The sequence below is a fragment of the Diabrotica virgifera genome, chromosome 1 (genome assembly GCF_917563875.1).
Source record: "Diabrotica virgifera virgifera chromosome 1, PGI_DIABVI_V3a".
NCBI classification, from domain to species: domain Eukaryota; kingdom Metazoa; phylum Arthropoda; class Insecta; order Coleoptera; family Chrysomelidae; genus Diabrotica; species Diabrotica virgifera.
In genome coordinates this window covers 242,461,067-242,473,508 of record NC_065443.1, presented here as the reverse complement: position 1 = coordinate 242,473,508, position 12,442 = coordinate 242,461,067, and the positions used below count along the sequence as shown (strand labels likewise).

At 32.3% G+C, this 12,442-nt stretch overlaps 1 protein-coding gene across 3 annotated transcripts in view; it reads left to right on the top strand.

The window, feature by feature from the left end:
* The window catches only part of LOC126883081 (calpain-9-like), a 425,026-nt gene extending 420,457 nt beyond the window's left edge, over window positions 1-4,569 (top strand). For all 3 annotated transcript variants that reach the window (XM_050648317.1, XM_050648311.1, XM_050648316.1), the window contains one exon: window positions 4,369-4,569. In XM_050648317.1, coding sequence (XP_050504274.1) covers window positions 4,369-4,395 — 27 coding nt within the window. In that variant the 3' untranslated portion in view covers window positions 4,396-4,569. The remainder of the gene's footprint in view (window positions 1-4,368) is intronic.
* Window positions 4,570-12,442: the final 7,873 nt, after the last annotated feature.

Here is a 12,442-nt window from a genome sequence, read left to right as displayed (position 1 = left end):
TTTCTAGGTTATATTTATGAGATCTTACTTCTTGTCCCTTTTCTATATTCTGTACCTGAGTATTATTGTTTTTGCGATAGTTAACTATCACGTTGGCCATAAGTAAACGATGATCGGATCCACATTCTGATCCACGGTATACCCTTACGTCAGTGGTTTTTAGCTGGGAAGTTTGACGTTGAATTACATAGTCGATTATCGAGCGCAGATTCCTAGTAGGTTGTATCCATGTAAATTTGTGGATGTCTCTATGTTGAAAAAATCCATTCATAATTCATTTTATTATGTTATTTTGAAAAAAAAATGAAGTTTTTTTCAAAATTAGAAAAAATTTTTATTTTCAAACCAATTTTGTTCAAAAATGAACAGTTTGAACCAATGAAAGTTATAGATCATTATAAAGAATATATCAGGAAAGTAACTTTTGAAGCGGTAACGATTAATTTTATTCGGGATGCTAATTAGGGGGAGATTATCGCGTTTTTCCAAAAAATAAAAGCGACCAACAATATTTTGAGCGTAACTCACTTTTAATGTTAAAAAGTTTTTTTAAAAAAATAAAAATAAACCTTTTTTAAACACTTTAAAAAAGTTGTAATGAGTTTTCCCAAGAAAGTGCTCCGTTTTTTGGTTATTTTACTTTCAAATATTCGATTTTGAATTGGACGAATAAGAACCTACTTTTCTAGCTACAACTCCGCTTCTACTAGGTATACAGACTTTGTGCGTACAGCATTCTTTTCACTTTTTTATGAGCTATATTTTTACTAAGAATAGTTTTTTCGATAAAATACTTACTTTTTGAGTTATTTGCGAAAAACCGTCCAACATCATGTTTTCTGTTGTTAAAAATGAACATATTCACTCGCAAATAACTCAAAAAGTATCAACTTAGTGAAAAAACTCTATAGAACAAAAGTTACTTAGAATTACTCTACTCATTTTATCCAATTCCAGACTTATTTTGAATGTATATTTTTTCACCCCCGAGAAGGATTATTATTCTACATTTTTGTAAAATGGGGGGGATGTAGAATTGTAAACTTTGTCTTATATAATAATAAGACAATTTCAACTACCTATTCCCACATGTTCATCTTTCCTTTATTTTTTTTGGGTCAGATTGTTCTTTGATCGGGCTACTAATCCTATTTCTATGAGCGTATGGGTTTAAAATCTATCAGTAGGGTGCTAACCTGGCTGTAGACCAGGTTAGCACCTGGCAGTGGCGTAACTAGGGTGGGGCGGAGGGGGCGGTACGCCCCGGGTGTCACCCGCTCGGGGGTGACACCTGAGAGACCTGATTAAAAAAAATAAATCGTTAATTTGTAACTTTACCCACTTTACAATCAAAATACAATTCGATATTATTTTGTGAATACACGAAGCCGAGAAAAGTCGAGGTTAAAGAGGCATTTCTTGGATTTTTACCCGTTAAAAGAAAAAAAGCACTTGATCTAAGTGACGAAATTCTCAAGAATCTTGAAATTAATGATTTATATTATTATGAAGCATCTTTCACAGGGATACGATAATGCAGCTCTTATAAGCGGCATACAAAGTGGAATCCAAGCTAGTATTAAATACGTAGGAGCAAAATTTCCCAATTTTTTGCGTCAAAAGTCCTGAAAAAACTAAGTATGTTTGAAAAATTTACATGCAGAATGAAAGATTGTATTATTATCGAGGGCCGAAAGTCCGTGAAATCTTCTATATCTTTATTTGAATAAGTTACAGGGGTGAAAAAAAAAAGAAAAAGTGTGATTTTTAATATGAAATATCCCATTCAAAAGAAATTTTTGGTTAGTCTGAGGGACTTTCGGCCCTCGGTAATAATGTAATATTGCATTCTGCGTTTAAATTTATCAAAAATACCTATTAGTTTTCTCAGGATTCCAAAAAAAAATGAATGCAATTAAAACAAATTGGCGCGAAATTTTGCGCCTACGCCTTTAAAGCAAAAAAACAAAAAGGCCATTTTCGTTGGATGTATTGATCATTCAACTAATTTATGTGGCCAGCACTCTTTTGCACACAATACATCCTGAGTAGTTAACCTTTTTCGTAGTGGCAATAGTTGCGTAACTGTAGGGGCAATTTTTTTCTGCTTCCACTAGCCTGCTGGGAAGTGCTTATTAAACACAGCAAAGCATCTGTTAAACGACTATTCACAACGCGTTGGAGTGCTCACTATGCTGCAGTTAAAGTATTGGCAGAATAAGTATAGTTTTGTTGCTGTAATTGAGGAATTATGTCATCAACATGAAAATTTAGACACCAGAGGTCTCCACATAAGCTGTGTGTAATTTGACATTTCTTTGTAATTTTTTTTGGGAATGATGTTCTAAGAGAAATAAATTTTTGTCAGATTGAATTGGAAAGTAAAGGCATAACCGTTGATTAATCAGGGATCAAAATAGCTGCACTTTGTATTGAAGAAAAACGTGGTCATATTATATGAAATAATAGATTTTGTCACGAAAAAATAAGAATACGACGACATCGACATTCCTACCAAAAAACGAATTATACGTCAAAAACGAATGGATAGTGACTTAGCTACCGATACAGGACTCACATTGCTTCGAACCGAACTTCAAAAGGATATGTTGGACTGTTTTGCCGCATAGAATAAGCAAGGAAAGAGAACTTTTCCACACAGTGAAATTTAGAAAAACATCATACCTAGGCCACATACTGAGATATAAAAAGTACCAATATGCTCAACTTACAGTGAAAGGAAATAACGTGGGATAGAGAGAACTAGGAGAAAAACGAACTGTGGTACAAAAATCATTAAATTTAAAATGGGAATACGCTGGACATGTAGCTAGGAGCGATCTAAACAAATGGCACAGAACAATTCTAACCTGGAGACCATACCAACACAAAAGACCCAGAGGCAGACCTCCTATGAGATGGACAGATGATCTGAAACGAACTGCCGGGAAAAATTGGCTACAAGTAGCGTGCAACAAAAAACAATGGAAAAAAGGGTTGAAGAGGCTTATGTTCAGAGGTGGACGTGACTGGCTAGACAAAGAAGAAGAAAAAGAAGGAAGAAAAACACTATCGTGGAGCAAAAACATCCAACAATGGACAGGGCTAAATTTTGAACAGCTAATACGAACAGCTGAAAACCGAGAAGAGTTTTCAATAATTGTAGTAGCCAACCTTCATTGAAGAGAGGGCACTTTAAGAAGAAGCACTGTTTTGACCTATTCAATTTTGAACTCGAAACCAAATCAAGGTCTATTATTCATGGTGTGACTGCATTCAGTTAACAGTTGAAATTAGCTGTTTCAACTTTTTTTTTGACTTTACCATGAAGAGGTATCAGAAGCAGACCTCTTGCTAGAAATACCAAGGTTCAGAAGACATTTACAAGCAGCCAATATTACAGCCTATATAATATGGTTAGCTGTACGTAGACTTTTTAAAATTCATTGTGGAATGGAATTTCATCGAATCTCTCCCAAAATTACAGGTAGCATTAAAATTATATACTTATAAAAAATAAACTTATAACCATTTGCTTATCGGTTGCTTTATGTGAGAGAAGTTTTAGTAAGCTAAAATTAAAGCAAGAATTACTTTCGAGCAACAATGGCGCAAACAAGGCTTTCGGTTTATTATCTATACTTAATTCTTATTTTTTTCATTATTCAAAACATACGTGTATCAGATTTTCGTTGATTTTAACAATCTTTATTTTTAGGATTTGGGGTGACATCCGAGATTATCGCCCCGGGTGTCACCAATGCTAGCTACGCCACTGGCACCTGGTCTACATATGCATATGGCGAAACCGACATATTAAGACCGAGATGAAATCAAGAATTTATAAAGCCAGTGTAAGACCAATAATGACATAATATGCATCAGAAACAAGACCCGATACAGCCACAACACAAAGACTACTCGAAACGGCAGAGATGAGAGTAGGTACTGAGAAGAATTACAGGAAATACGCTGAGAGATCGAAAGAGGAGTGAAGACATTAGAAGACAATGTCACGTACAGTATATAAACGAATGGACACTAAATAGAAAAAAAGAATGGAATAACCACATAAGTAGAATGGGGAGACACGTGTGGTCAAAATAACAAGAGATAAATCACCAATCGGTAGAAGAAGTATCGGCCGACCGCGCAAAGGATGGGGGACAACCTTCCATAAAGGCATCAATCGGCCAATGAATAAGCAGAATTGCTTATAAAAAGAAAGAAGAAGAAGAAATAAAACTAATAATTCGAATAGATTTGTGCTAGAAGAAAGTTTTTAACAAGTTTGTTTTTGCGAAAAATCTTAGTAAACTAGTACTTTATTTTAATTTCTATATTATACATTTGTTTTTTTATTTTCAGATGATCCTAATGACCATTTACTCCTGAAACATACGTGTAGACAAGACTTTAACCAAAACCTAATGGATATGAGAGTAGACATATTTGGTTAACTGACTATATTAAGAACCAAAGAAATTGTGTACAAGATTCTTATGTTAAACGATTTTATTTGTTGTTTTTATTTACAAATATATTTATCTTTATTTATTTACACCAAAAGTTTTTTTTTTATTTCCTTGGAAAATGAGTTAAAAACTGGAATGTTCTAGATGTCAGTGAAATGTTCAGAAATGTCTCATGTTTCGCAAGGTTTGGAACGTCAAAAAATGTATATAACCAGGATGTTAACAGTTCAATGGGTAGGAGTAATTGAGTGTTAAATAGATCTGTCATTCAATGAGAGTTGGTAATAATAACTATTGTAATATTATTTGCTATTTTGAGTAAGACTGATTAGAAAGACGCATAACATCGATGACAGCGGTGGGATAAAAGAGATATTAAGTAATTATTGATAGTTAATACAAGATCTTCCAAATTTGGGGGAAGCGTAGGCAAAAGGAGGAAGAGGTGAAAGGGACGCGTAGACAAGAAGAATAGAAGAAGAAAGAGAGGCGTAGAAAAGTGGAGGTAAGTTTACTCCGAGTTACAGATAAGTCAAATTACTAGTAGAATAGACAAATTAGAAGAACAAAACTATCTAGAAACTAAAATAGATCAACAACAAAATGATTTAAAATCTAATTTAGAAAGACAAATAGGTAAGTAAGAAAGAAAAATGGGTACTGAAAATATTCCAAATCTTATATTGTATTAATAACGTACCGAATCTGAACAAACAGCCTCGTCATCTTCAATTTTTAAACCAGGCGCAATTAGAACTAGAGACATTTTAAAACCACCCACATTCGATGGTCAAACAGAAGCGTAAACTTATTGTTTTCAATTTGAAGCTCCAGCTAGAGTAAATGCCTGAACTGAGTAAGAAATGGCAGATAAAGTTCATACCAAACCCTTCTTTCAGTGCGTCATAGATTATCGGATTCTCTCTAACGCATTAACTTGGAAGTGACAGAAAAATAAGTACATCCGTAATTATTATGCATAGAACTTAGAAAATTATGTATTCTTTGATGGGTATTTGCATATTAAAGCGACTTATAGTTGTATCATTGGTTGGCGATTACAATACTCTAAATAGATAACCAATCAATGATGCGAATAAAGATAATTGGACACAAACACAAAAGTAATCGATCGTAACAGTACTTTCACAATGTTACCGGGTAAAATGACAGTTATAATTCTAGGTTAGTATTTTTCAACGACGTAAATATAAATATTTTATGTCACTGGTATTTACGGGCATTGTAAAGTGAAATTTTATTTTATATTTATTTATTGTTTCATTAAAATATTTTAAATATTAATATTATGGCAAATATTTGTAAAAATATTGATATTTATCTTATATATAAAAATCAATTGCTGTGCGTTAGTCTCGCTAAAACTCGAGAATGTGTGGACCGATTTGGCTAATTTTGATGTTGAATTATTTGTGGAAGTTCAGGGAAGGTTTATACGTTTTTATATTGTCATTTTAGTAGCCACCAAAATTTTTACAGATATATGTATAAAATGCTCTTTTTACAGTGTTTGTTGCCATACTCCTCCGAAACGACGTGACCGATTTTTATGAAAGTTTGCAAATATACTCGACCGGACCGGGAGTAGGTTGCTATCTATATTTCATACCCGTGCGTCTTAAGGGGGCTTGCCTCCCTTATATTTATTTCTATTTTTTCAGACAAACTCTTTTTTTAAATTTTATATGATGTGGAACGTAAAGATACATACAACCCTAAATTTTCACTTTTCTACCACTAACCGTTATTTTTTAATGGTCATTTAAATATTTTACATCTATATAAACAAAAGAAAGTCGTGACAGTTACCAACACATAACTCGAGAACGACTAAATAGATTTTTATGAAATTTTCCACGTATATTTGACCGTACCGAGAATAGGTTGTTATGTATTTTTCATATCCGTACGTCGTAACGGGGCCTGCCCCCCTAAAATATTTTTTTATTTTTTTGGTCAAACTGTTTTTTCTTAATTTTGTGTGATGTGGAAGGCAAAGGTAAATACAACCCTAAATTTTCACTTTTCTATCTTCGACCGTTATTTTTTAATAGCCATCTAAAATTTTGCATCTTATATATAAAAATCAATTGCTGTGCGTTAGTCTCGCTAAAACTCGAGAATGTGTGGACCGATTTGGCTAATTTTGATGTTGAATTATTTGTGGAAGTTCAGGGAAGTTTATACGGTTTTATATTGTCATTTTAGTAGCCACCAAAATTTTTACAGCTATATGTATAAGATGCTCTTTTTACACTGTTTGTTGCCATACTCCTCCGAAACGACTTGACCGATTTTTATGAAAGTTTGCAAATATACTCGACCGGACCGGGAGTAGGTTGTTATCTATATTTCATACCCGTGCGTCTTAAGGGGGCTTGCCACCCTTATATTTATTTCTATTTTTTCAGACAAACTCTTTTTTTTAATTTCATATGATGTGGAACGTAAAGATACATACAACCCTAAATTTTCACTTTTCTATCACTAACCGTTATTTTTTAATGGCCATTTAAATATTTTACATCTATATAAACAAAAGAAAGTGGTGACAGTTACCAACACATAACTCGAGAACGACTGAATAGATTTTTATGAAATTTTCCACGTATATTTGACCGTACCGAGAATAGGTTGTTATGTATTTTTCATATCCGTACGTCGTAACGGGGCCTGCCCCCCTAAAATATTTTTTATTTTTTTAGTCAAACTGTTTTTTCTTAATTTTGTGTGATGTGGAAGGCAAAGGTAAATACAATCCTAAATTTTCACTTTTCTATCTTCGACCGTTGTTTTTTAATAGCCATCTAAACTTTTGCATCTTATATATAAAAATCAATTGCTGTGCGTTAGTCTCGCTAAAACTCGAGAATGTGTCGACCGATTTGGCTAATTTTGATGTTGAATTATTTGTGGAAGTTCAGCGAAGGTTTATACGGTTTTATAATGTCATTTTAGTAGCCACCAAAATTTTTACAGCTATATGTATAAAATGCTCTTTTTACAGTGTTTGTTGCCATACTCCTCCGAAACGACTTGACCGATTTTTATGAAAGTTTGCAAATATACTCGACCGGACCGGGAGTAGGTTGTTATCTATATTTCATACCCGTGCGTCTTAAGGGGGCTTGCCACCCTTATATTTATTTCTATTTTTTCAGACAAACTCTTTTTTTTAATTTCATATGATGTGGAACGTAAAGATACATACAACCCTAAATTTTCACTTTTCTATCACTAACCGTTATTTTTTAATGGCCATTTAAATATTTTACATCTATATAAACAAAAGAAAGTGGTGACAGTTACCAACACATAACTCGAGAACGACTGAATAGATTTTTATGAAATTTTCCACGTATATTTGACCGTACCGAGAATAGGTTGTTATGTATTTTTCATATCCGTACGTCGTAACGGGGCCTGCCCCCCTAAAATATTTTTTATTTTTTTAGTCAAACTGTTTTTTCTTAATTTTGTGTGATGTGGAAGGCAAAGGTAAATACAATCCTAAATTTTCACTTTTCTATCTTCGACCGTTGTTTTTTAATAGCCATCTAAACTTTTGCATCTTATATATAAAAATCAATTGCTGTGCGTTAGTCTCGCTAAAACTCGAGAATGTGTCGACCGATTTGGCTAATTTTGATGTTGAATTATTTGTGGAAGTTCAGCGAAGGTTTATACGGTTTTATAATGTCATTTTAGTAGCCACCAAAATTTTTACAGCTATATGTATAAAATGCTCTTTTTACAGTGTTTGTTGCCATACTCCTCCGAAACGACTTGACCGATTTTTATGAAAGTTTGCAAATATACTCGACCGGACCGGGAGTAGGTTGTTATCTATATTTCATACCCGTGCGTCTTAAGGGGGCTTGCCACCCTTATATTTATTTCTATTTTTTCAGACAAACTCTTTTTTTTAATTTCATATGATGTGGAACGTAAAGATACATACAACCCTAAATTTTCACTTTTCTATCACTAACCGTTATTTTTTAATGGCCATTTAAATATTTTACATCTATATAAACAAAAGAAAGTCGTGACAGTTACCAACACATAACTCGAGCACGACTGAATAGATTTTTATGAAATTTTCCACGTATATTTGACCGTACCGAGAATAGGTTGTTATGTATTTTTATTATCCGTACGTCGTAACGGGGCCTGCCCCCCTAAAATATTTTTTTATTTTTTTGGTCAAACTGTTTTTTCTTAATTTTGGGCGATGTGGAAGGCAAAGGTAAATACAACCACAAATTTTCACTTTTCTATCTTCGACCGTTATTTTTTAATAGCCATCTAAAATTTTGCATCTTATACAGCGTGTCTACTTGAGTTGGAAACATATGGGAAACTTTTTTATTATTAATTTTACGAAAAAAAGTTATTCTTTATAAAAAGTTCTGCATGCCCCAAAACCTAAGATTCAATTATCAGATATCAAATTTTCTCAATATTATACGAGGTATGTCAAAAAATATGAATTTCGGCTAAGGGTAAAGTACCTTTATTTCTCTCAATATCGAAAATTCTTATTATGAAAAGTTGTTTGGAAATAAAAACCAAGCTCAAATATGTAATTACATGCTTCTAATTGGAAAAAAATATTTTCCAAATTTTTCTCAAATTTATTGATACTAACTTCGTTTTTATTCATTACACATACGATAACTCTTTTATTATTACTTTTACGAAAAAAAGCTATTCTTTATAAAAATCTCTGTATGTCCTAAGACCGAAGATTCAACCAACAGATATGACATTTTATTAATTTTATACGAGTTATGTCAAAAAATATGAATTTCACTCAAGAGTAAAGTACCTTTATTTTTCACAATATTGAGAACGGTTATTAAAAAAGTTGTTTAGAATTAAAAACTATGTGTCAATATGCAATTACATCCTTCTAATTGAAATACTGTGAAATATAAAGGTGCTATAATATTGAGCGAATGTCATATTTTTTGACACACCTCGTATAAAATTAATAAAAGTTGATATATCATGGTTGTGTCTTAGATTTTAGACCATGCAAAGTTTTTTATGAAGAATAATTTTTTTTCGTAAAATGAATAATAAACGAGTTATGATATTTGTAATAATTAAAAACGATGTTGGGTATCCATAAAGAGAAAAATATTTTTTTTTTCAATAAGAAGCATGTAATTGCATATTTTATCTTAGTTTTTAATTCCAAACAACTTTTTATCATAAGAATTTTCGATATTGAGAGAAATAAAGGTACTTTACCCTTAGCCGAAATTCATATTTTTTGACATACCTCGTATAATATTGAGAAAATTTGATATCTGATAATTGAATCTTAGGTTTTGGGGCCTGCAGAACTTTTTATAAAGAATAACTTTTTTTCGTAAAATTAATAATAAAAAAGTTTCCCATATGTTTCCAACTCAAGTAGACACGCTGTATATAAAAATCAATTGCTGTGCGTTAGTCTCGCTAAAACTCGAGAATGTGTGGACCGATTTGGCTAATTTTGATGTTGAATTATTTGTGGAAGTTCAGGGAAGGTTTATACGGTTTTATATTGTCATTTTAGTAGCCACCAAAATTTTTACAGCTATATGTATAAAATGCTCTTTTTACAGTGTTTGTTGCCATACTCCTCCGAAACGACTTGACCGATTTTTATGAAATTTTACAGCTATGTTCGACCGGACTGGGAGTAGGTTTATGTCTATATTTTATACCTCTACGTCATAAGGGGGTTGCGTGTGACGTCATAACTCTCACAATAATGACGTGAAAAATACGAAATTAATTCGGTGTACTCCTTGCTTCCGCATTTATTCCGAACAGAACCTTACTAAATTTTTTTTTCTAGCTCAATCGGTGTCCAAAATACAATATCTTAAGCCTTAGAAATATTCTGACGACAGAAGAAGAACGAGCAACAAATTTCATCGAAGAAAAGTGCAACTGTTTAACTTTTGGACTTAATTTGGGCAAAATATGAATTTCTTAATTTTTCGAAACTTTCAAAAAATATCTCTACCGAACTTTTCTAACGAACGGCAAGCAGAAGAAAAGTTCTGAGCACACGAAAAAAACAAGCAGCAAATTATAAAATTTTATTTAATTTTAATTAATTTTGTTTCATTTTATTAAATTTTAATTATTTTTATTAGATTCTATTTATTTTTTTTAATTTTATTATTTTTTTTTTAATTTATTTATTATTTTTATTTAAGTTTATTCAGTTTTATTTATTTTTATTAACTTTTATTCAATTTTATGAAATTTTGTTTCATTATATTTAATGATATTTAATTTTAATTTTATTTTATTTTGATTAATCAACACCTATATAGTTGGACAACCCCGAAACCAATTATAAATACAGGGTTGTTTTGAATGTAAATAAAATAAAGCTGTTATATTCATTATAAGAAAAACAAATTTAAGATTGCAACTGTTGCACTGCAAACTTTTTCTAACTAAACTTTATTACTTTATGTGTAATTCATTAAAAAAAATAATAAAAACTCATTGACATCGAGCATTTTTTGTTTATTAATTACGAATTCCTTTTGTTTATTTTAAGTTTATTGTTTACAAAAGTTTGTTGTTATCTATTGAGGCAGTACGAAGTCTGCCGGGTCAGCTAGTATAAATATAAATATTCTTACAACTGTCAGATTTGGCTAAAATGTCAAGCAATGATTCGCGACATTTTTAAAATCCTTTATGCTGTCAAAATTAATAACGTACTGAAAGAAGGGTTTGATAAAATTCATATTTGGTAGTGTTTCTTTGAGGTCAGGTAGCAAAGATCTTGCAATTTCTTCCCAAGATGCACAAAATCAGCTGGAAGTTCCATATCAAAAACGTGACGAAAGCTTGCAAGAATTTGAAGCCAATATTATAAGATTATTTCATTTGGCGTCCCCTCAGGCATCTAAAGATTTGTTATCCCACTATAAATACAGTCAAAACCCGCTTATTGGAATGGCCTTCGTGCCAAGCAAAAGTATTCCTATAACAGGGATATTCTAATAACCGATCATATGTGCATAGTAAAAACGTTTTGGGATCTCAAATTTTTATTCCTTAAGCCGGGATATTCATTTAACCGGTATTCTAATAAGCGGGTTCGACTGTAATAGTAGAATTTATATTATAAGGGACTTTTCAAATTGCTGATTGCCAATACATTTTCTTTTTGAAGTATAATATTCGACCCTATTAGGTACGACCGTCACCATAGCCGTCACCGTTAGGTCACCATAGCAAACGAAGTTTTGAAACCAGAAAAAGACCCAATAAAGAAAAAGGATTGGATGACCGATAAAATACTAGACCTTATTCAACAAAGAAGAAATTGGAAAAACAAAGACTAGATTCGGTATAGAGAGATATATCGACAAATAAGATACGAGGTTAAGCGAGCAAAAGAGGACTGGATGGAACAAAAATGTCGTGAAATGGAAGAACTACAAAGAAAACATGACGAGTTTAATATACATAAAAAGCTTAAAGAAATTACCTACACTCAGAGAAAAAGAACTCCTCACTTTATGAGAAACTCCAAAGGTAACATAATTCTCGACTTGGATGAAAAAAATAAAGAATGGACTAACTATATAAAAGAGCTCTTCCTGGATACGAGGCTACCACTTAACACCACAAAGTATACGAACACTGGTCCTCGTATTTTAAAAGCGGAAGTAGAGAAAGCCTTCAAACAGAGCAAAAATGGGAAATCTCCAGGCCCTGACCAAATACCATCAGACTGGCTCAAACTTCTGGATGACGATAATGTCTCACAATTAACAAACATTTATAACCATATATACGAGACTGGAATGATGCCACAGCTATGGTTGGAGTCTACATTTATTCCACTCCCAAAAAAACCTAATACATCATTATGTAAAGACTTTAGACTAATTAGTCTCATGAGCCACTCTCTCAAG